Below are 24,903 nucleotides of genomic sequence, written 5' to 3'. Positions count from 1 at the left end.
ACAAGGAGGAGTGTTCGGGCCTTGGCTGTGCTCCTGGGGTAGGAAACAACAGCTCTGGAAGATTCGCTTCAGCACCGGAGGCTCGAACACTGGCTGGAATGTTGGGGAGTCTGGAGCTGCGCTAGCGTCCCTGTGCTCGGGGCGCTCACGGCACCGCGGCCGCTGGTGGAGGTACAGGCTGATGCTTTAGGCGTTGGGTGCCCTGATGTGTGTGTTTTCAAATGACGCCAGCACAACACGGGGTGAGTATAAACGCCCGTGGACGTATATGTAAAGATGAGAAAGGGCAAAGACGGCAAGCGTTAACTGGCAAACCCAACACACAAGTGGAAGAATTTGCCCTCTTTTTGGGAAACGCTTGTGACAAAGCAGAACGAGGGGAATGGTCCACGACAAATGACTTTCTAGAGAGAAGAACTGCCAAGCCCCGGCCTGGTTTTGTACCTCCTGCTGCCCACGAGGGGCGCTCTCGAGCGCAGGTGCAGGTGGCTACCTGGCTGGGCTGCAGGCTGGGGAGGGCCCTGCCGGAGCAGAGGGCGCGTGGGAGAAAGAGAGCACGTGGGGGGGGGGGGGCAAGCTTCGGGGGAAGGGGTGGGAAAGCGTTGCCTTGATAAGCCTCGAAGGTCAGTGGCCCATACATCCTTGTTTGGACACACTCAAGGTCAAAACCACTCGGCCCCGGTGGCCCATGGGCACACACACGGCATTGTTTCTCGAGCCCGCTCAGCCCTCCCTGCTCCTGACTCCACCTCTGCACCCTTGGAGCACTGGACACTGGGCCCGATTTCCCTTTCATCATCTTATCGTGCAAACATAACTTTTCATCATTTATCCTGCTGTGCTCAAGATAAATGTCACCTTCTTGTGACCTCGACCTCGCAGTGGCCAGCCCCCTCCCGCCAGCGTCCTCAGTGTGGCACAGGATACAAAACCTCACCGGTGGGAAAAAGGAAAGCAAAGATCTCTGCGCCTGGATGACTTTTCTGAGAAAACCCAAGTCCCCCCGACCTCTGGCGTCCCTGTCTGTCACGATGCACACGAGCACCACACATGCACCTGTTCGCGCGTCCTCAACGCTTCATGCTCGGGGATGTGTCAGGAGGGTCTCAGGGGGCTCTTGGCTGCCTGTGGTCTCTGCTCAGAGCGCCAGAATTCCGTGCTCGGGTCACCGGACTCCCTGCCACGGCTCCCGCCTCCAGGTGGCGTGTCTGAGCCCCTGACCCTGACCTCTGTGGGGTCCAGGGCCCCAAAGGTCAAACCCCCCTCTCTCGCAAGTGTCTGTAGAAGGGCCCCGGCTGCTGCTGCCCTGACCCCGGTGCGGCACGCCCGGCTGGGCAGGTCACAGGAACCGGCCCCCTGGTCTGTGACCAGTACACCCCCCTGCCCGTCCAGAGCCCTGATTCGTCAAGGCCTTTGAAACCAGCTTCAGCGACTCAACCTTGCCAATAGTCCTCCCATAGTTTGCTATCACTGACCGAACCCCCACCTCCTCAGTGTGGACACAGGGACTCAGGATCAGGCTCCGAGCACACCTGTGGCACTGCTGCCGTGTCCTTGGCCAGGCCACAGCAGGGATCTGGGCTCAGGGACCCGTGCCTGGCGGCCCCGAGTGTCCCCAGAGTGCCCTTCTCAGCTGCTCCCTGTAGAAAGCGCTGGACCCCTGTCCCTCTGGGCATTGTTGGCTGCCCCCCCTCACAGGTCCGGAGCACTTCCGCTATCGGGCCGTTGGGTCACACTTCAAGGTCCCGGCACTCAGACTACAGCCTGACGGGCGGCCCGGGCAGGCCCCCCCAGAAGTGCTTCACGGAATCGACAATTCCGGTGTCCCTCAGGACCTCCTCAGAAGGGGCTCTGAGCAGACACAGGTCAGAGACAGCACAGCCACACGAACAAACACATCCACGCACACAACACCGAGCGGGAGGCGGGCCACGGAGGGGGTGAGATCCGAGAGGAATCCCCCCTGCTGCTGGGTCCCACACCAGGTCGCGCCTGAAGCACACCACTGCCATCCCGTCCCTAGGACCCTGCGATAGGGATGCTATTTGCGCTCACGGGACACGATGACAAGATGCGTGCTCTGGGTCCAGGGACGGGGCAGCCGGACGAGGGACAAGGCCAAGGAAAGGACTGCAGAGGCCCCGCGGAGAGCTTGAGTGTCAGGTAGGTATCCTGTGACGCCCAGCATCTCAGCCTTCGGTGCAGGAGAGAAGCCACTCTTGCTATTTCCAGCGAGAGGTGTGCCGCGAGCAGATCAGATGCTGGCGGGAGCCCCGGAGGGCCGGCAGGTCATGTGACGGGAAGCTCCTCTCGCTTGACCCGGAACCGGCCCAGTTGCTCGTGAACGTGACCCAGAGAACCCCAGACAGCAAGTGACTGCTGCCTCACCCAGGCGGTGGGGTGACTGTGGATGCAACGCTAGGTTAGCACGGTTCCCCCGCCCTGCTCACAGACCGGTCAGCTGGCCGGTGTGGACCCCAGCCGACATGGCCTCCATCAGCCCCAGCTGTCATCGGTAGGACAGACTGACGTCACATTCTCCTGACGGGACGCGCGGAGAAGGGAACGAGAGTGTAGCTTGGGTCATCAGGGAACAGCAGAAAGGCCCACGCAGACGGCCGTCCTAGCCTCCCGTCGACGTTCACTCCCTGACTCTGGCAACTGGAAGGCGCTCACAGGAAATACAGTCGCTTAGCGAAACAGGACGTGACGATGAAGCTTTCTCTCAAGCGGTTCGGGTAAGGACCCTGGGCCTCGCTACCCAGCCAGCCACGGAGAGGAAGCACGAACGCCCACTCCCGTGTGGCAGGGTGGGAAGGGTGCTCAACTCTCGGGACTGTGCCCACTGCCACCCGGCCCACGTGCAGGCTCCGAGCACGGCTCACCGTGATCAGCGAGTGAACCGGGCCTCCCCGCCAGCACCCCCCGGGCTCCTCCTAACCCAGGCGCCAAGTCCGAGGGAACCCACACACACGCATCACTGTTTTACCCAGTAAGGCCTAATCAGCTTACAAAGGAGGCAAAGGTGATTTGTTAGCTTAATTTTGTGAAAAAAACACCAGGGTATTTTAGAACTTTGGAGGATGAGATCTGCATTATGAACGCCTTATCAAAATTCTGTTTTAAAACAATTTAAACCTTATGGAGCAGTTGCAAGAATGTAATAGTTGGTCTGTATAAACTTCACCCAGATCCACTAATGGTTAACATCTTGCCTCATTTGCCTTATCTCGGTCTTTGGGCTCAGAGGGAGGGAGACACACGTATTTTTCAGGCGGAGTCTAAACCATATGCTAAGTAGATTTCGTAAAAATGGAAAGATAAGGTGCAGACCTTAGTATACCAGCAGACCTCTTTTTCAAGATAAACCTTCACAGTCTAAATACAAAAAATATTTTTATTTACACATTTTAATACGTTAGAAAGTCTGTTCCTTATGTCTCTACTTTGAAGATGAAATCCCGTGCAGGCGCCTGGCCGACTCCGTCGGTGGAACAGGCAACCAACCCTTGATTGCGGGGTTGTGAGTTCAAGCCTCAGGCCGGATGTAGAGATCGTTTACAAGGAAAAAAAAAAAAAAAAGACAAAACTCCCTAAAGACAGCTTCTTTTCATAAATTCCATCAATACAATAGCAGTTCTCAAACTGCATCACCAGAAGTCCAAGAATTCACAGCCAGCCAGCACTGGCTGCATTCTTTTCAAAGGCAGATTATTGTACTGCATTTAAAAGATCTACACATTTAAAGCAAATTTGAATTCACAGCTTTTGGTCAAGATACAATCATTTACTTTAAAGCATATTGACACGTGACAACCCATATTTTGTTAAAAAAGGCGTTTATACTTAAAAAGGACAGATTTATGGATAATCTGCCATAGTACAAATTCAACAACTCAGACATCGGGGATTAAGTCATAAATATATTCCATGGAAAAGAGACATTCTTACTGTTTTAACAATAAAAGACGATATAAAAGTGGGATTCAACCTGCACAAGTTTATCTTCTACGAAACATCAGCTTGGGCTCATCCACACCTCCGAGGTCTGGGGTGCGTGTCATGGATGAGGGGGGACCGTTCTGTTGCAGAGAAGCTTCCCTCAATCTTGGCAGCTGCCCCCACAGAGAATGGCCTCAGGTCAGTTACGGGCATCCTCGGGGAGGCAGGAGCTGGCACCGAACGCAGATCGACTGTGCGTTAAGCACAGTTTAGTTCGACAGACACATTTCTCTTCGGAGCAAGACCTCTGGACGCGGGTCGCTGTGCGCAGACCCCAGGTGGCGTGAGCGGAACGGACCTTGTCCAGCCTGGTCACCGCCCAGCAGACGTTCTGTGAAAAAGCCCCTCGGTAGAGTGGAGGTGCTCAGCGCGCTCCTAACACAGGCTTCTTTGTTGTGCAGGTTCAGAACCGGCTGCGAGACACAGGGCTGCGGGGCGGCTGCTGACTGTGGGGCTGACAAGCACGAGAGGCCAGAGCACCAAGTCTCCCGTGTTCCCTGCGCATCTCAAAACTGAAACTGTTAGTTTAGGGACGCGCACAGAGACACACGGAGACACGTGGGACTTTGCGCGGTGACTTCCAGACACGAACCGCTGTCGGGTCACGTGGAGACGATGTGTGAAAGTCTGTGACAAAAGGGGGGTTTGCACAGGAGTGGCCTCGCTCGGCCGGTGCAGCCTCCCACGGGGACCACTCTGAAGGACTGCGCGCTGCTGGGGTACGTGGGTTTATGGCACATAAAACACTAGTCTACGCACACGTTTTGGTGACTTCAACAACTGAAGGTGACGTGTAAGTCAAGTTTGCAGCACTGAAGACAGTGGAGCAGATCCTAGGAGCTGGAGAAACGACAGACACTTGCCCTCCGAAGACACTCACTTCTTCAGAGGATCGGCCGGAGTTTGCCGTGTGAGCGGGGGTGTCTTTTCTGCAGAAACGTTCACTCATCACACAGTGTCCCTCCTAGAACCAGGCTCGAAAGCCACACCTGCTAAGTGTCCACTATCTGGTGACGTCAAGGCTGTTTAGCAAAGTGCTTTGCCATCTGGAGTTGATGAATAGAAGTGACAGACACAAACAGGAAGAACATCCTTCACCACGTCACAATTTTAGGCCAAGTGCTGGCGGGAAGCTCCACACACATCATGTCATACAGATATTTGCAAGGCTTACATCACCTGCTGAATTTTCCAAAACATCTGCATTCCCAACACTTGAAATAGTCAGATATCAGGTACCACACTTAACTGATGGTTTTCGAACTTTTAACCAATATATAAAGAAGACAAAAACACGCATCAACTTCTTTGTAACTGCACCCCCTAGTGGTCTACTTTGTCTATTAAAAGAGACCATCACCCCCGTGCCCGCACACCCACACCCGACCCAGTCTCGCGGCTTGGAGAACAAGTCCAGGGTCTGTCTGTTCTTCCCTCCGTCTTCTCCCAACTCCACTGTATATACAGATACGTGAAAATGGGTGAAAACGTAAGTACAATATAACCTTAAATTAAAAAATTAGCTAAAATGCAGTATATTAAATACGACAGACCGTGGCATATCTCCACCAGGCTTTTACACACGGTCAGTGGAGTACCAAGCCTTTTGGGTTTAAAAGGGACATTTTCAGACAAATGACCACTCACTTGCCGTCCTTTGGCAGACTACATCCTCAGGGAAGCCTGGCCTTGCAAACTCTTTGTGGAGAGGTCGGCCCTCTCTCTCAGCACGCTGGCTTCCTCCGCACTTGCGTGCGTCTGCACGCTCTTCACCAGGAAGTGACTGATGAAGAGTTTCAGACCTTCTCTCAACATGCCCAGCTTCGGGCTGTCAGCCACTCTGGAAAGGAGTCGGAGAAACGTGTGTCAGCGATGAGCTGGCCGCTCCCAGACCACAGCTCCGGGATCTCCCGTCGGGAGACACAACCTAACTGCTTTTAAAGAACAGAACTCTCAGGTAAGAGCCTAACAACCTATTCTACACGTCAGAGGTTATTAGTTTGCCTCTGGCAGGTATCGTGTTCCCCAAATCTAACGTGTAAGATGTGAGCTGAAGGCCAAAACGGAAAATAATTTATTACGCAGTGTGTTGGAACAGAACAAGCTGGCACATACCTTGCAAAAATTGAAGCCAGGTCTTCAACTTCAGTTTCCATTAACAGCATATACAACACTTTTCGTAAAAAGTGGACTCTGGGTTTATCCAATTCGCTGAATTCAACTACCTAACAGGAGTCAGGACGGAGAGAAAAAATTGCATTTAGTCCATTTCTTTCAATGATGTCCAAACATAATTAGAGTAAAAAATTACCTGCCGCCTGTAAGTAACCTACTTCCAGTTTTATAAGACGAAGAGCTGTTAGCAAGGGTGGGGTCGCGGGCCTGTTACGCACTGAGGGCAGGAGCCTGCACGCCCTCGTCGAGTGCAACATGCCGCTGGGGGTTTATATGGGCGCAAAAGTTATGAATCAGGAATTCTAGAACTGAAGCATACTTATCTCCCTGCCTTAAAGAAACCACACCCAAATTAAAACCATACATACAAAGTTTAGGTCTGGGGAGAATCGCTCACATATACGTATACATACTCCCTGAGAAATAGACACAACTTTCGCTACACTTACAAGACAGAAAACTGCGCAGAAGGAAATCAGAGAACAGAATTACAGGTATAAACGTGTATGAAATGTGAGTTTCAAACTCATGCTGACTTAACCACAAAGAACTGTAAAAGGATACTCAGCACGGGGACAGGACAGTACTGTCCATGTGCAGGACTCGGTACGTGAGATGACATTACGTGACACCCGCAGGTACACAGGCCCAGGAAGAGTTCAACAGCACACCTGAGAACCGGAGAGGTCCCAGCGAACGGGGCTAGGGGAGGACCCCGGGACAAGCTTCAAGGACATCTCTAGGCTCCACTGAATCCAGGGAAACATCGTACCCTACTCCATTCTGAGCTCAAAACTCGAGCAAACCGAAGGCAAGGTCTATCCAGCAACGAGAAGGCACGTCCTCGCCACACTTCACAGTATTCCCATTTTCGGAATATGGTAGAAGGCTCCGTGCCTGGTTTTCAGTACAGTGGCCTAAACCTAATTCCACACCCGAGAGAGACACAGTCGACCTGCCTCGGTGCCCTGGTGGACGGACACGTAAGCACAACCAGGAAACCGCAGCGGCCGTCTGTCTGCGGGTCAGGGAGCAGGAGGCACGAGCCCAGGCCACGAACACCCTCTCTGGCCCTGAGGCTCCCTCACTGTCCACGTTTCTAGGATGCCCAGGCCCGGTAGCCACCTCAAACCCCACGTCCTCTGTCTCGGTTCCCCTGTCCACTCTAGACATCGGGGCACCTGCACGTCACTGGCTCGGACGTGACCCGGAAGCAGGGCAGGGCTGGGGCGCCCTCCGCTTTAAGAGACGCCGTCCGTCCGTCGCAAAGGGAGAAGAAGCGGAAGCCCCGCACGGCAGCCCGCCAGCTCCCTGCCGCCCCGCCCTCCTCCTGACTCGACAGCAGCCAGTGCGGCTGTATCTTTAGGGCCTGCGCGGGAACCCAAACTCCAGACAAGATTCTCTGAGAGGAGCAAAACCGTAACAGTGCCTTCCTCTACCGAGTGCACTCACACCGCGAGCGACTCCGGCTACTTCTCACAGCGCTATGGTGTTATAAACATACTTCTCAGGGCCGCCGGGGGCGGGGACTGAGTCGGGTGAACGTCCAGCTCCTGATTTTAGCTCAGGTCTTGATCTCACAGTTTGTGACTCTGAGCTCCGCATCTGGCTCCGTGCTGCTGGTGTGGAACCTAATTGGGGTTCTCTCCCTCTCTTTCTGGCCCTCCCCTGCTCATGCTCTCTCTCCCCAGAATAAACATTAAAAAAAAAAATGGAACAAACTGGGGCGCCTTGGTGGCTCAGTTGGTTAAGCATCCGACTCTTGATTTTGGCTCAGGTCATGATCTCACAGTTGTGGGACTGGGCCCTGCATTGGGCTCTGTGCTGACGGCGTGGAGCCTGCTTGGGATTCTCCATCTCTCTCTCCCTCTCCCTCTCTCTCTCTCTCTGCCCCTCCCCAGCTTGCACACATGTACTCTCTCTCAAAATAAATAAAATTAAACATGTTTCAGCTAAGTCAGAATCTAAGGAGACACATTTTCTTGAGGTACCAAACAAAAGCAACTGTGTTATTACTTTCACTGCTTTCAGCAATTCCACACGTGATACAAACCTTTAAAATGGAAAGTGGAAGTGACTTTGTCTTCAACAAGTGGGCTACCAGGTGAACCAAATTAGAGACATTAGTGGCTGGCAAGTTTTCTAGGTCCCGGAATTTATCCCATATGCTGAACTGGAAAGTCATCTGATTGATTGGAAAAAAAAAAGAACAAAGTCAAAATGCAAGAAACTGTCGCTGGAATAGACTCAAAGGCGCTCTACTACTCATGTGTCTGCAGTATCTTACAAGGTGAGTCGGGACAAGCCAGGAGCGACACACCCTCCTGTCCCACACATGGTTTGCACAGCGTTTTCCCTCAAATCGGCAGAAACGTTAGGAGGAGGAGAAAAGGCCGGTGCAGTGCAGCATCCAGGAGGCCCTCCCCAGAGACGTGGGCCGCCAGACACCCTCATCTGCGGCAGGAAAAGGCAGCATGGCAATCATTTCCCCTTCACTCTGCCTCAGCGATGTCTCCTGCTCTGCCCCAGAGGGGCCTGGCCGTGGGACCGGTTCCCTGCATACCCTGTGGCCCCAGCTGGGCCCTGACTCAGGGCACTTGTGCCCGCTGGGCTGAGCCACACAGAAGGTCCAGGTCCAGGAAGACAGAGCGGAGCAGAGGTTACGGGCGGCCTGCTGACGGAGTTACCTGGAACCTTCTCTCGTGTTCACAGAACTTGCCGGCCAGGAACGCATAGAAGGGGTTGTAGCTTTTCTCCTGAAGGCAGCAATCCATGAGAACGTGAACGATCTCCCTCTCCTGTTGGTCCTTGAGCCCAAGCCTGCGAACAGACATGGTGATGAGTAAGAAAGCGTAGAGGAGCACAGCCTGCCGGGCAGTTTGGGTAAAGGAGAGCTGAGGAGAGGAGGCGCGAGACACAGGACAGGTGCCACGGCCAGGCCTGTCCTTGCACCCGGGAGTTCCATTCCGTGTGAAGCAAATAAAGGAAAGTTAACTCCTATCACGTCTCCTGAGAAGGGTTTTGTAAGGGTTCACAGACACTTGAAGAGTCTTACCACAACCAATTACAGAAACTACACCAGGATGCTTTTAATTTAGAAAAAATCAGAAAGACAACCTCGATAGGAAGATTCTAAGCGATTTACGACAACCAACAGTCACTGAGAATAATCAGTTGGTCACCCGACACTTTTGATCAAAACATATCGAACATGTTCCACTCTGGAACCACTGGTGGCCGGCGACGCCTGGAGCCAGGCAGGGTAGGTACGGGACGGCCCCGCTGCCCCGAGCGCATCTGCTCTGACCCCTCCACCCCGTGACGTAGACCTCAACTGTGCGGCTTCCTTCCACAGCATCTCAGCAAACTGCACGTCCAAGTGTTCACACACACACTCACTTCAGAAGCTTTTCAAACGCGTCCAAAAAATCTTCACTTGTCATTATAGTGCAGAATATGTTTCTCCTGACATCGGTGTTCATTCTCTGCTTCCTGGCGAGTTCTAGTATCTTCCCGCTAACCTGAAAGAGGGGTAATTAAGACACAGACCACACATGTTTTAAGCAAAAGCGAATTTCATTCACTGTCTTTACTAAGTTTCTAAAAGATAACATGTACGTCTTTGTGAGTTTACAGAGGATTAACTGTGAGTTATACGTAAATATGTATGTGTGAGTGCCAAATCTTTATCCCTGGGTGAGCCCCACAAAGAGAGAACGGCAGCAGGAGACCATAGAGGGCCACAGGAGGAGAAAAACTGCCTGATTTGGGGGACTTCTCAGAGCACCCCCATCTGTCAGTCTAGACAATAACGACATAAATTAGACAGAAGTGGCCGCAGCCAGAAGAGCCAGGACAATGAAGGAGGACATGGGATCCTGGGACAAAAAAGGGTGTTAGGGGAAAGTGAAGGAAATCTGAGTAACACGTGAACTTTAGTTAATGATGAAATACAAAGAAAATGAAGATTTCCGACCATCGGAAATGCAAGCTTAACGGACCGGTAGCCACCTCTCCCGGGAAACCCCTGCCTGCATCTCAAGTCTGGTATCTGCAACGTGAGCGTTCGGCCTTCGTGTTTCCCTCATTCAACTTTTGAGTCCTTAACGTAACGTATTCAGGGACTTGAGAAACAACAGAAACGGAGTTAAATTCTATCAGCAAATGGTAAGTTTCTGTAAGGTTTCTGAATGAACTCAGGGGTCTCGTACCGTCCCCGTGGGCCGCTTCTCTGTAACCTTCTGCTGGCTGTTGTCAATCATAGGGGCCCCGCTCCACGCGGACCCCACAATCCACCAGCGCCCGGTCTGCTCTGCGTTCAGGATGCCGTCCCAGGAGATGCGGAGCTGGGTTTCCGTGCCTGAGCCGGTGCCGCGCACCTGAGTGAAGAGAAGGAGCTTGTAAAACACTTCAGCTGGTTCAGTCTGTACTTTCATCACCCTTGGCTTTGCCTGTTGTTCATAACGGGATTTCTGATTTGTATTGTTTTTTTGTTTATGTTTGTTTATTTTTGATAGAGATAGTGTGAGCGGGGGAGGGACAGAGAGAAAGGGAGACACAGGATCCCAAGCAGGCTCCAGGCTCCGAGCTGTCAGCACAGAGCCCAACGCGGGGCTCAAACTCACGAGCCGTGAGATCATGACCTGAGCCGAAGTCAGACGCTCAACCGACAGAGCCACCCAGGCGCCCAATTCGTTTTTTTTTTTTAATGTTTATTTATTCTTGGAGGGGGGGGAGGGGGGGGAGACAGGCAGAGAGAGAGAGAGAGACACAGAATCCGAAGCAGGCTCCAGGCTCTGAGCTGTCAGCAGTGAGCCTGATGTGGGGGCTCAAACTCACGGACCGTGAGATCATGACCTGAACCGAAGTCAGACGTTCAACTGACTAAGCCATCAGGTGCCCCTGGTTCGTGAATATTGTGATGGGTCACCGACCAATGGGATAGTTGACCAGTTTGGAATGATGCCAAAGTGAGACGTGCACTCTCACACTGCCCCGTTTGGAGAGTTGTCACGCCAGGAAGACGCTCGCACTCAGGTCCCAAGGACAGCTGCACGGAGCTGGCGGTGAGAACCGCTCTGCGCCTGGGGTCTGCGAGGCAGTGATTCTGGACCTGCCCAGAGTCGGGGCCGAAGCACCCCCTGGCTGGGGGGGGGGGGAGGTCAGTGGGTCTCAGCTGTGGCCCCACATCTGGAAAACTTAGGGAGCTTCAACAGCCAACTCCCACCCCCATGGTGTGACCTCACTGGTCTGGGTGGGACCGTGGCCTGAGCCCTCTTTCAAAGCGATCGGAGAATTCTATCGCGCAGCCGAGGGGAGCACCACAGGCTAAGTGTCGGGGACACTTAAGTCACAGGGACGCCTTGGCACACAGACCACTCAGAGGGTCTCACCACAGAAACACGAAGCTTCCTTCCAGGATCCTGAACTCTTACTGACCGGATGTGGCACCTAACAGCCCCAACTACCGCCCAGGTTCCACGAGGAGTTCAGGCAGGCACAGGAGCTCTCAACAAGCAAGAAGTCCAAGGGCCTCACCAGAGCGCGTTGTAATTTCCTCAGCTTTTCCACAGGCTCAGGGTCGTAGCCGGGGATCTTGCGCAGGTCATTGTTCTTCAGCGCCAGCATGGTCTCCAGCATAAACCGAACCTTTAAGGAAAAAAACGAAAACAAAAGCGTCCCTTCATACAGTGCAAACCCGAGATGGAAAGAACTAACCCAGCCGTGCACACCGCGGACGGGGAGCCAGCCTGGTCCTCAGGTAGACGGTCTCCACTAACCTGACCCTCCTGCTCAGGACTACAAGTTTTTTTCTTGTTGTTTTCCTTTTTTTTTTTTTTTTTAAATGTTTATTTTTGAAGGAGAGAGAAAGAGAGCGCGCGCACGGTGGGGGGGAGGGGAAGAGAGAAAGAGACACAGAATCTAAAGCAGGCTCCAGGCTCCGAGCTGTTAGCACAGAGCCCAACATGGGGCTTGAACCCACCAACCGTGAGATCATGACCCGAGGCAAAGTCAGACGCTTAACCGACTGAGCCACCCAGGTGTCCCAGGACTACGTGTTTTAATACCTGACGTCCTCTGGGACCCGACCACCCCCTAAGATCTCACATTCTCTCCTCCACCGCCACTGCCTCGGCCTCTGACCTTCCCCCTGCACCTCCCAACCCCACAGTCTTAGCTATTCTCTCTCCATTACATTTTAACGTCTTCCCCATTCCTGGTATTTTTCTAACTTTTAAATCAGAAATAATGTCATAATTAGAGAAAAGTTGCAAGAGTAAAAAAGTTCTTCACGTAACTTTCTCTGAGATTTCCCCCGATACTACCTTTTGATTGAGAGAGTAATTCACACACCATAAAACTCATCCACATAAAACTGTATGAGCACATTCAGGGGAGTGCAGCTATCTGGATCAATTTCAGGACATATTTATCACCCCCAGAAAGAAGCTCCAAACCCATGTGAGCGCTCCCCATCCCCCCCAGCCCCAGGCCACAGAGCCTACTTCCCGCCTCCAGCGACTTTTGTCTTAAACTTGACCTCTGAGCGTTCAACCCAGGGACAAGTGCTTCCTCGGGACACTCTGGGACCCGGCCGATGAGATTCCTCACGCTCCTCCCTCAACAGCCCAGCTGAATGCTGGTCGGTCCTCTGAAACCATCAGGCTCTGACCACTGCCCAGCAGATGCCAGCACCTCTTCATAGCTGACCCAGCACTTTCATTCAGGACTCCCAAAGTGGGCCAGCCTTCCCTCCTGCATCTGTCTCCTCTCCTACTGTCCTGCTGTCCACTGGCGGTGACCCCGGCCCTTCCTTTCCTTCACACTCGCCTTCCCCCTCCAACCCACTTCTAACCCCTAAACCCACATCTGCTGTGACCATGCTGCCGCTCCCCACCGGACCCTGCAGTGGTGTCTCCCTGCCCTGACCACCTCCCCCTTTTCTTTACATTTTTTTATTTTTGAGAGACCGAGCACAAGCAGGGGAGGGGCAGAGAGAGAGGAAGACACAGAATCTGAAGCAGACGCCAGGTTGAGCTGTCAGCACAGAGCCCGACACGGGGCTCGAGCTCACAAACCATCAGATTGTGACCTCAGCCGAAGTCGGACGCTCAACCGACTGAGCCCCCCAGGCGCCCCACCTCCCCCTTTTCTACGCGGTAGTGAACGTGGCATTAGCACACTCAGAACCCTTCAGGTGCCTCTAGGATAAAATCCCAAGTCCCTGAAAGGTTTACAAGCCTCCCGAGGCCAGCCTCAGCCCTTTCCTCCTGCCCCGCCCTCAGGAATGCTCCCCTCGATCCCTTCTCTCTACCCAAGTCCACAAGGGCTGACACCTGAGCCCCAGCCACATGGCCTTCCTCAGGAAACGTTTTCTCAGTGGGTAAATGTTAAATAAGCCGATTCTGAAATTCACAAAATACCTGAGTTCTTACTAGGAAAAAAGTCCATTCACCTACTGAAGATAAACCACAAAATCCGATGCGGCAGAAGACAACGGGGATCGCTAAGAAATTAAAAGCAATTTTACCCAAAATACTTGATTTTAAGCTCTGGTCAGTGTGAGCAGTTAGGCACTTAGGAAGCAGGCCAGGTGACGCACTCGTACCCTCGTCTGGTCCCGGAACTTGCCACCTGCCTCGCTGGCTTTGGCCTGGGCCTCCAGGATTAGTTCCTTAAGCGACAAAGCATCATCTTTTCTCAATGAAAAGCCCACGTTTTTCAGCATTAACAGGATCAGTTCAATATCTTTTTCTGTGAAAGTTCCAATAAGTTTTTTCAAAATGTCAAAGACAAGGAGAGACTGCACCACGTGGAAGTTATACAAGTGGGCGATGACAGTGAACAGGTTCTCACACTCTCTGTCTTCGCCTCCGTTCTTGTAGATGGTGTCGAACCTCCTCACCACGGCCTCCAAAAAGTGAGCACCGACCTGGACAAGGCAGAAAGAAATCACTGCAAACACGGAGAAATCAATGTCGGCAAGCTCTTCTCAGGGATCCTTCTTCCTCCTGCAACGAACTTAAACGTCTAGTGCTTTTTAAATTAACACAGAAAATAGACAGCTACTAAGTTACAGACTCTAACGCAGCTTGAGCTCGGCTCCAGCTAAGGCTGGAGGGGGCAAGAGAAGCAGGGACACAGAGCCCGTGGGGAGGTGTGTCCACACAGCGGCCGAGGGTGGACAGCCTGGGACGCTGACGGGGACCCCGAAGGGGCACCCCGTGGTGAATGCTACATCACGTTCAAATATAATCCAAGACAGAAAGTAGAATTCTGCAGACATCAAGAAAAATTCAGGCATAAAACATATTTAAGTATGTCTTCAATCACACAAACAGAATGCTATCAACATTTGTCAAAATTTTAGATTCCAGTTAATATCTTCAGAATAAAACATAACTTTACTATAACATGAGTAACATTCATGTGACTAAAGTTACTTAAGGATATGCCTTAATTCTGACTTAGAGATGTAAAAAAAATTTTTTTTAATGTTTATTTATTTTTGAGAGAGCAAAAGCAGGGGAGGGGCAGAGAGAGAGGGAGACATAGATTCCGAAGCAGGCTCCAGGCTCCGAGCAGTCCACACAGAGCCCGATGTGAGGCTCGAACTCATGAACCATTAAGATCACGACTTCGGATGCTCAACCGACTGAGCCACCCAGGCGCTCCTGATTTGGGGATTTTAAAGCAAATCTGCACAAGCCTGACTTTTATTTTCAGTAACTGGCAGCAGGGGGTCTGTGACAGACTCTTCTCCCACGAATTCCTGCGAGGAGGTCCTTCTCAAGAACTGAAAGAAAAGCTAACGGACCCAGTCCGGACAGCTGGTCAACCTCTGGCAGAAGTGGACACTGTCTACTAAGCATCGTGACGACTCCCCGGGGACGAGCCATTCCAGGTGTCCTCCATACCGTGCGTGGGGGTCTCAATGACATGTGGGACCCATCGCCTCATGTCGTCCGACCCAGGGGGTCCTACATGCTGTGGCTGCTCGGGGTCTACGGCTGTTACCGGAACTCCACTTACCGTCTGCGTTAAATCCTTCTGGTTATGAAGGGCACCGGTGTGACCCTGGGAGGCCTGGGGCGCACTAGAAAAGCCCTGGGGGCACCACGTCGCGGCACACACAGGGCACTCGGGAGTGGCGTCCAGGGAGTCCAGCACACTTCACCGTGAAGAGAAGGGACTCACGGCGTCTTATGTGAGGACGGCCCTTACAACACAAACGATTACTTCTGGTAGGTGATTCTCTAAGTAGGTGGGAAATGGAATGCTGCCTGGGAAGGTTGTGGCTTTACCGTAGGAGGTGACCCAAGAGGACTTCTCTGAACGGGAGCGGTCACCGCACGGCCTCCCTGAGGCTAAGGCAGAGGGCCAGGGGCAAGGACGCGCCTGCGCTGCCCGCAGGTGGCCCCGGGGGCTCCGAGCGTGGCCCCGTCCCGCGTCTCCTCACGTCATCAAACCCGCCGTCACTCTCAGTCTGGTGGCCTCGCGCCCAGTACGAACACCTGAGCAGATAGACCACACGGACCGCCGTGCTCCGAGCATCTGGGGCAAGTCTCTGTTAGAGCGGGGAGCACGATGGAGGCAAGTCCGAGACGCCAGGCCCGAGCAAACTAACGGCGACGGGGGCCATCAGAACGGACCCGACGCGAAACCAAGTATTTGGGAACGCGGTTCGGACGACGCGGTGGCGACAAAGCAGCACCTGCCTTCCGGAGCCGCCTGTGGACACGGTCATCACGCGGGGAGAGGGACCCTACCTCCACGCCGACCGTGTGGTGAAGGACGCTGAGCAGGAGCACGTGCTCCATCACCAGCCTGCCTGGCATGGCCGCGCCCGGGGCACAGGCGCTCAGGAGGACGCCCGTCAGAGTGTCGTTCATGTCCTTCCTGCTGTGGGCCATGTACAGTTCCTCCAGCTGCCCGCTTATGGAGGCCACGCTCGGCTCGCTCAACCTGCAGGCAGTTGTGAAGGCAGAGCGGCAATGACGCTTCTCATCAGGAATTACTTTCTAGGTCCGTTTAAACAAATTAGAGTCATCAGTAGCACTCTACACCCTATCCACGTGCCCGTCTGACCCACAAACAGCTTTGGGTGGCCCGGTAACGCGTGTATCCGTACACGGCACACGATCCTCTGGGAGCCCGCAATGACCTAACCACTGTCTTTCTGCCTGCAGGAAGCATACACGGGACTCGAAGACCCCGGACACTATGCTGAGGGAGCTTCACTGCTGCCCTGATCCAGCGTCCCGGGCACAGGCAGGGAGCTGTCCTTACTTAGCACGTGGGGACGCACTGTTGGGAAGAAGTCCGTTTCCACCTTGGGCCAGAGGCCAGCGTAACGATTTCCGCTCCTACACTGAGGAAAGGCTGCTCTGTGTCCTGGGCAGCGGGGAGGGCTGGACAGGTACATGAAGATCATGCACCATTCCTGTGCTGCCCCCGAGCGTTAAAATGGCACGTATGGTAGAATTCCAGAATTACCATGGAAACCGTGTTTTGTTTTTTTAATTAAAAACAAAGCAATGAGGGCTCCTGGGCGGCTTACTCTGTTAAGTGTCCAACTCTTGGCTTCGGGTCAGGTCATGATCTCATGACAGCATGGAGCCTGCTTGGGATTCTGTGTCTCCCTCTCTCTCTGCCCCTCCCCTGCTCAATCTTTCCCTCTCTCTCAAAATAAACTAAGAAACTTAAAAACAAAATAAAACAAAGCAGTGAGTGCAGGGGGAGGACTGGGTGTGACCACAAAGGCTAGCAAGAGAGCTGTGGGGTGCCGGGAGGGTCCCGCCTTCACTGTGGGCAGGACCTGGAGCTCCCTGCGTGAGAGCCTGCAGAGAACACACACACTCTCAACCACGAGTAACGAGCAAGGGGACTGAAGCCCGCATTCCGGACCAGGAGCGCCGGTGCAGGGGGAGGCCCGGTCCTGCCAGGCCCGGTCCTGGGACTTCTCAGAACCACCATGTGGCTTTCAGAGTCTGAAGGGTTCAAAGTACCAAACAGAAAAGGCGGACATCCTGCTTTCCAAGGCACAGATCTGGCTGCACTAAGACAGAAACCGAGAGGGGCCGTTGTGGTCGATCAGCTGACGGGTTATTGCTGGGAAAGTTCCTACGTTCTCAGCACACAGACGATCTCTTTTCATGTCACAGGGTGACAGTGTTGCCAGGTTACCTGTTGATGAGACCTTGGACGTGCCTCTTCAGTCTTTCCAGTCCCTCCTTCTTCTGACCACTCACTGTCTCCTCAGCATGCCTCACGTGAGGTGGGACGTACTTTCCATCGTTTTCGCAAACACTCTGCTTGAAAAGACAGAAATAAATGACAAAAACTTTACGCTGAACAAGTTCCACCTTTCTGTCTTCCATGCTCACGTTTACATATTACAGTCCCACGGAGCGGCAGGGGCTGGCCCACTGACCACTGCTGCTTAATCACCATCAGTAACGTACTGCATGCCGTGGGGAGCCCTGAGCCCCCCACTCCCCAGCCTGGTGGTGTCGCCACTGACGTTAGTGTCGGCACATCTCGTCCCCATGTTTTTCCCTGTGACTCTTCAGAACTGGCCGTGACCCTCCGGCATCTGCCCACCAGAGCTCCACGGTCTACATACACCTGCTTGGGCTTAATTTACGGTCAGCACAGCAGGATACAAACACCGAAATTAAATGCACCACCGGTTTTGGAGGGAGACTGTTCTAAAATAACTTCAAAAAGAAAAGAAAAGAACTTCAAACTTGTTCACAACTAGTGTCTAAGTATACAAGACCAAATCAAAATCAATCCATTGCTCACTATCTCCTAGATTATCAACTGGGAAGGTTACAGATCATCACCATTGACCAACACTCTCCGGGTACCTAAGTGAGGGCTTTAGGGGACAAACATTTGTAACGCCTGATTCCTGCAGTCAGGGAGCTCAAACTTAGTTGGAGGAAACACATTTATGTACACAGAAACCGTTACTCTTGAGACACCCATCGCTTCAGTGTGTCAATTATACCTCAACAGGCTGTGAAAGGAGAGTTAGGGACAGCCCAAAAACCGAGTCCTGCGAGAGGAACCGACAGCAGTTAAAGACTGCTCACAGAGCGCCAGGTGCTAAGGTTCCGGGGACAGACGCGAGAGAGAGTGTCAGCTCCTACACTTAAGATGGGGAAAGACGCCCAGGGAAGTCTACGTGGACAGACAGACACGTTGAGAAGATGAAGACAGGCCCTGCAGGCAGGAGGGAGAAATGCATTTAGTTAGGCACAGAACGCTGTGACAGCGACACGTGGGAAGAGGGCACGCACTCCACTCATATGCTTGCCTTCAAGGTGCACGCGGAGGTGCCCCCCTCCCCCAAGGCAACTGCTGGGTGCTGAGTTCCGAACTTGATCTTGATCTTCAACATAGGACTTTGTGGAAGGGGGTGCTGTAGATCAGCTTTATGTTTTAAAGATTCACTCTGGAAGCAGCGGGACAGGAAAACGACTAGGGAGGGCAGAGGTGAGTCAGGGATGCTAGAGACATTCCCCCCCCCCCCCCAAAACGACGGAGGCCCACTGGGAACAGAGCACAGGGGGAGGGAACTCAAAGTCAGGTTCAGAGACGGAGGCAGTAAGCTGAAGATATCATCTTAGGATGAGCAGTGGCAATGGCCATTAAGCTTCTGATATAAAAAGTCTCCAGAAAGGTTTTCTCCCTTAACTCTTCATTATGGAAATTAAAAAAACACAATAGACATAATAATCCGATTTACCCACACTTGGCTCAGCAACTACCAATAGATCAATATGTCACTTCTGTCCCACTCTGGCCACCACGCGTTATTTCGGGGAAAATTCCGGAGAATTTAGGTTGTCCACACGATACCTGATCTGTTGCGTCTGTGCCCGCGTCCTCAGAGGAATTTTCACTCGTTTCTTCTGCAAAACGGACTCTCTTTTTGTCCCTTTTCCACTTCGCTCTCCCCTCTGCCGTTTTTGGCTTAATGTCTTCCACGTCGTCCTGCTCACTGTGCGCTCCCGCTTCCACCTTGTTCTTTTCTTCTTCTTCCTCCTCCTCCTCCCCCTCCTCCTCCCTTTCGTCCTCGGTGTCGCTCTCTAAGTCACTTTCGGGGACAGTCTGTCCGACATCCTCCTCCTCCTCCTCCTCACTACTGCCTTCGTACGAGCCGCCAGTTCTTCCAGACCCCAGGGCTCCCAGGATGTAGTCGAGCCCATCGCGAGCAAAGCTAAGCGGCACGGAGCCACCGTCGCCCTTCCTTCTGCGCTTGTTCAAGCCGAGGCACCGCTCCAGCTTCCGGATCTCCCGGTCCTCCTCCTCGTTGGCTGCCAGAAGGGCCCGTTTCCGGGCGGCGGCGGCGGCGGCGGCGGGTCTGGTGCTCCCGGGGAGACCCCTGGTCTCGGGGCGGGCCCGGGCGCCCTTGGCCGGGGGAGGTCGCGGCTCGTCCGGGGGCGCCGGGACCCGACGAGGGGACCGCCGGCCGCCCTCCCCTTCCGCCCCCTCCGCCCGAAGGCCGCTCGCTCCCCCGGCTCCGCCGCCGCCTGGGCCCGGGCCCTTCGCCGGGTCCGCAGTCCTCTGCAGCCGGCGGGCCTTCTTCAGATGCCGCTTCTCCTTCCTCAGCTCCCTGCGGCTTTTCCTCCCGCCCCGGCGCAAGCGCCCCTCCGCCCGGGGCCCGACCGGGCCGCCGGGGGTCTCACCCTCGGAGGTCGCCTGCACGAACTCCTCCACCGCTAGCTTCAGCCGCTTCAGGGCCCCCTCCGTGCCGCCCCCCGGCCGGCGCCGCCCCCCGCGTCCGTGCTGCCCGCGCCCCCTTCGCCCACGCCGGCCCGTCACGCCCGCACTTGCGGACGCCGCCATTTTCCTGGATGCTCCTACTCCAACTTCCGACCGGGGCGGGACTTCCGGGCAGAACCGGCGCTGAGCCGGACGGGGCGGTGTCCCCTGCTGGCGGGAGGGCGGCAGCGCAGGGAACGTCGCTTGCTCCGCAAATGCTGGAAAATCTGTGTGCTGAGCACGCAAGTACATTTTCATTTAATGAATGAAACCCTACGGCCTATGTCACAGGAGTTAAGTGTGGTTGTCTGGATGGCGCGACTCTTCAGACGTGCTTGCCTCTCATAGATCCGTAGGGAAAATGTTAATGTCGTTTCCGGTGGGCATTTTACAGGGGAAACGTATCCAAGCTTATGATTCTGACACTTGCTTATTTCACTCAAGCTCAGGCCTCCCATCCCTCCACTACAGTGGAATGGCTCACCTCCGTATTTATTAGGGTTGCCTGGTATTTCATGGGGCGATGTTCCATTATTTCTCTCTCAATAGCGGTGTCCTGGGATGAAAGTATTCGTGTCTACCAGAGACTGGGAAGGTGAGCTTATTTGGAAATAGGGTCTTTGCAGCTGTGATCAAGAGGAGGTTACGCCTGAAACCAATATAGAACTAATTCAGCCGAAGGAAAGGTAAGAGGAGGTCTTCCCGGATTTCCCAGCCGGTGCCGGGCTCACACACAGGGAGAGGGCCGTGAGCTCCTCCTGGTCGGCCACCGCCAGCAGCTGGGAGAGGTCTGGAACAGATTCTCTCTGGGCGCCCAGAAGGAAGTAACTCCACCCACACCACCATTTCCGACTTCCAGCTTTAGGAATGAGCCTATCTGTTTCTGTTGTTTTCAGCTGCCCAGTTTGTGGTACTTTGTTACTAGGTGGTTTATAGTAGGAAACAGTGCAGTAGAGGGGAAGAACAGTACTCATGGCTTAAAGGTGAAGAGAAAAAAACTTCAGGAAGGACCAGAGACAAGCAAATAAAAGCTCAAAACTCAGAGTGTTCAACAGCCGGGGCTCCGGGGCTTGGGTTCAGATCCTGACCTCACGCTTCCTAGCTATGTGACCTTGCTCAGCCTCACTGAGCTCAGCTTCTCTGAGTGAGTCGCAGTTTCTCTATCTGCAGAATGGGATGATGATCGTGCCTATCCCACGGGGCTATTATAAAAATAATGAGGTTTAAGCAAACACCTGCTTTCTTTGGTTTTCTAGCAGAACGTATGCTGTTCCTCTCTTGTTCTCCCTCAGTGGCCCTGCCAGGCGGCTCTAGGCTCTTGGTCCGTCACACCCTCACTCTGTGACCCATGCTGCTAGTTGTCCCCTTTCTCATCTGTATTTGGGGCTGCGGCGAGGGCTTGTTTGCCGGGACTACGAACGCTCTGGGAATGAGTAGTTCGGAGGCTGAAGGTCGGGGCCGTGTCTGAAGAACTAGCTCCAGTGTGGAGAGATCCAGGAGCTGTCCGCCTGTCCACATCACTAAGTGCCGGGAGAGAAGCATCGAGGGAGGATGGGCCTCCCGGGGGCAGTCCCCCGGTCCTGGGGCTCTGGGGCTTTGGAGCAGGTGCTGGGGTGCCGGCCTAGCTCTGCCTTCCGGGGCGCCTCCCCTCCCGGGCCCTGGGCGTGTCCAAGGCCTTGCGAGGGAGATGAGCGTGTCTCCACCTGTCCTCACCTCCTGTCACTGCAGGGCTCTCGCTTCTGCTGTTAGGCCCTGGGGTCCACGCTTCTCTCTCGTTCAGGCATTTCTCTGCTGCTAATTGTTTCTAATCCGTTTTGACAGAAAACGGATGAATTAAATTCATTCACTCATGCAGAGGCTTTAGAAGGGGTGTGGCACATCGTAAGTGCTCAGTAAATGTCAGCGACCTCCCTAATCGGCTGGCATTCACGGATCACTCTGAGCCCTGGGCTGGCAGCGTCCAGGCCACCTGGCCGGCTCTGCCTTCCTGTTGGCGGAGGCGGCTTTGCTCCGAGGCCACGGCTTCGAAGACTCCGTGAGGGATGGATGTGGGCAAATCTTGGGGGTACTTTTCAACCCTAAAATCCTAAAGCGAGGGAGGCGTTCCGCACTTATTCCGACGACTTCTCACTTGGAGGAGCTCGGTGTCTCCAAACCCGCAAACCGCCATCGCCCCGCCGGCCAGGCGTGGAGAGGGAGTTCTGTTTCCCTCGTGAAAGCAGCTGGGGGTGGGAGAAAAGCGCCTGTACCATCTCGTCGCCAAGACAAGCAACGCGGACGTAGAGCAGTCCATTCATGACACTGGGGCTGGGGCAACAGAGGGCACCCGGCCAGTAGCAGAGCCAGAGTGCGGGTGTGTGAACGTGGGGGTGCGTGTGCAAACTACAAGCCGGCCACGTGGGCAGGGGCCGGGCGGGCAAGGTGTGGCAACTTGCGCCGCATTTCACTTTAATTCTGGGCGCACAAGGAAACCAGGGAAATGCTTCCGGTGGAGGGGTGGGCAAGACTGTTCGGGAGTGACCCAGATAGATTTGCACTGGGAGAGACTCACCCCACTGCCGGCGGGACCGACCCAGGCTGGTCGGCCTTGAAGGGCAGACGGAAGCCTGTTGCCTCAGACACTTGTCCCCCGGCCTGGAAAAAAATTGTGGGTTGGGGCTTTGCCTGACAGCTTTTTAAAAATAATAGCATGGATGATCTATCACGAGGAACATGATGTACAATTTAAAGCATAGCCTTTAGCTCTGTGTCTTAGTGCGAGTATAACAGAACGCCACAGACAGGGGTGGGAGTGGGGGTGGGGTGCTTAAACAGCAGAGATTTATTTCTCAGAGTTCTGGGGGCTGCAAGTCCAAGGTCAGGGTGCCGGCACATTTGGTGTCTTGTGACACGCCCCCCCACCCCCCAACCTGTTTCACGGATGGCCTCTCCTCTCTGTGTCCTCACTTGGGGGGAAGGTGAGAGAGCTCTCTGGGGTCCCCTCTGTAAAAGCACTCAGCCCACCACGGGGCTCCACCCTTCTGATCTGGTCACCTCCCCAAGGCCCCATCTCCGGACACCATCACACTGGGGGTGAGGACTTGAACACATGGATTTGGGGGAACAAAAACATTCTGTCCATAATACTTAGGCTTACAAACTTTTTTGTTTCAGTGCATCAATTTATTGATTCCTTTTTTTCTCTGATGCAAAATAATTCATGCTCACCGTAAAAAAAGGAATCATTATAGTTATACATGTGATGTAGAAGGGGGAGTCCACCCTATGCTTTACCTTCCAGAAATACATTTCCTCCTGGATATTCAGTTTATATACCAACTTGCATTATGATGATGATGATGATGACGATGATGATTTTTTTTTTTTTTTTACCAAAATGGGATCTATTGTTCCACAATAGATGATTCAGCTGAGGCTTCTCTCCACATCGGTGACCTGGAGCCTGGCAGCATCATTACTGGAGGATTAGGAATGTAGTAACATCCACGGCCCTTCCCAGACCCACTGAGTCAGAATCTGCATTCAGCAGCCTCCAGGGTGATTCTTGGCATGGTAACATCCGAGTATCGATTCTGGATCCTCCACTCTTTCCAGTGGCTCGATGGGCATAATTTTTGTAACCAATCTGCTAATGAGGAATATTTGATTGCTTCCTGTTAAGGACACATTTTTTGTACTATTAAAAATGTTGTAGTGAACATTGTGTGTGTGTGTGTGTGTGTGTGTGTGTGTGTGTCTGCAGGACTGTGCACATGTTCCACAGACTGTCATTCTAGAAATTGCTTAGAGAAAGTAGACACACGTGTTTTAAAAATTCACAGATAAATGGGTCACCTGGGTGGCTCAGTCAGTTAAGCGACCGACTTCGGCTCAGATCATGATCTCGCGGTTCATGAGTTCAAGCCCCGCGTCGGGCTCTGTGCTGACGGCTCAGAGCCTGGAGCCTGCCTCGGATTCTGTGTCTCCCTCTCTCTGCCCCTCCCCTGCTCATGCTCTGTCTCTCTCTGTATGCCAAAAATAAATAAATATGTAAAAAAATTTAAAAATTCACAGTGCCAAATTTGCAACCCCAAAGCTGGGCCGGTCTGTGCTGCAGCCGAGGGTGTGAGCACCTGTGTCCCCCACCTCCTTCACAGACGCCTCTGGGGTTTCCTCTTTGCCATCTGGTAGGTGAAAGGTCAGCATGCAGAGAGGCCCTCGGCTGCAAGGTCAAGGTCAAATGCACCTCCCTTCTTCTGCTTCCTGCTACTAAACGGCAGCCCAGATTTCTCCCCCAGCATCCATGCCGTAGTCCCTGATGGAGAACGTTGGGCCAGACCCAGAGCCTTCTCCCCATCCTTGAAGCCGCTGTGCTGCACAGGCCCCAGCGTCTCTTCCCTTTGACTCTCTCCAGTCCACCGGCTGCCAGAGCGTTTGCTCTAGACCTAAATCTCCCCTTGCCGTTCCCCTAAGATCTTTCATGGCTCCCTGAAGAACCAAGTTCAAAGCGTGGCCTTTCAGCCCATTTGGGTCTCCCTGATCCCAGCCCCCCCGGCCTCTCTTCCCCACATGTCCCAGGTTTGGCAGGACGCTCCGTCTTGAGCCTCTCTGTCTACCCTCTGGCTGGAGTGCCCCTTTCTGCTTGATAACCCCCAGCTTTGCCCAGAGACAGCTTCCTGCCTCCCTTTACCACTCCTACTGCACCCCTTACCCTATTCTGTGCTCACCCCTGTCTCCCAGACTGGAGGGGAGAGCTCAGATTCTGTCTTCTTCAACTTTCTGCAGCCATGTTTCTACCTCCAGGACCTACTTGTAGTCCTGGCCGGCAGCAGGCACTCACTCACTTGCTGGGCAAAATGCACGACCGAGTGGGCTCCCTGGGACGCCCAAGTGCAATCACATGGGGGCAAAAAGGAACTTTGAGAGCCAGCGTCCTCAGTCTTTTCCTTCTGGTATATTAATTAGCGATGG

General features: G+C 53.7%; 1 protein-coding gene across 4 annotated transcripts; it reads right to left on the bottom strand.

Moving 5' to 3' along the window:
* Positions 1-3,379: 3,379 nt before the first annotated feature.
* On the bottom strand, positions 3,380-20,046 carry NOM1 (nucleolar protein with MIF4G domain 1). Of its 4 annotated transcripts, none has more exons than XM_045053064.1 (12): positions 19,048-20,046; positions 17,365-17,492; positions 15,948-16,143; positions 13,787-14,110; positions 11,716-11,826; positions 10,389-10,556; positions 9,577-9,698; positions 8,865-8,997; positions 8,231-8,362; positions 6,118-6,227; positions 5,650-5,842; positions 3,380-5,457 (listed from the first exon to the last, which is right to left on the bottom strand). In XM_045053064.1, the coding sequence occupies exons 1-11, from the start codon at positions 20,035-20,037 to the stop codon at positions 5,668-5,670; spliced, it is 2,589 nt and encodes an 862-aa protein (XP_044908999.1). In that variant the 5' UTR covers positions 20,038-20,046; the 3' UTR covers positions 3,380-5,457; positions 5,650-5,667. The 4 variants fall into 4 exon arrangements, with proteins under 4 accessions (XP_044908999.1, XP_044909000.1, XP_044908998.1 ...); XM_045053065.1 differs by having other exon boundaries at positions 3,380-5,265; XM_045053063.1 differs by having other exon boundaries at positions 3,380-5,842.
* Positions 20,047-24,903: the final 4,857 nt, after the last annotated feature.

The sequence above is a fragment of the Felis catus genome, chromosome A2 (assembly GCF_018350175.1).
Source record: "Felis catus isolate Fca126 chromosome A2, F.catus_Fca126_mat1.0, whole genome shotgun sequence".
Classification (NCBI taxonomy): Eukaryota; Metazoa; Chordata; class Mammalia; order Carnivora; family Felidae; genus Felis; species Felis catus.
Note: the sequence above shows the minus strand (reverse complement) of the source record. Positions and strands in the feature narration are given on the sequence as shown.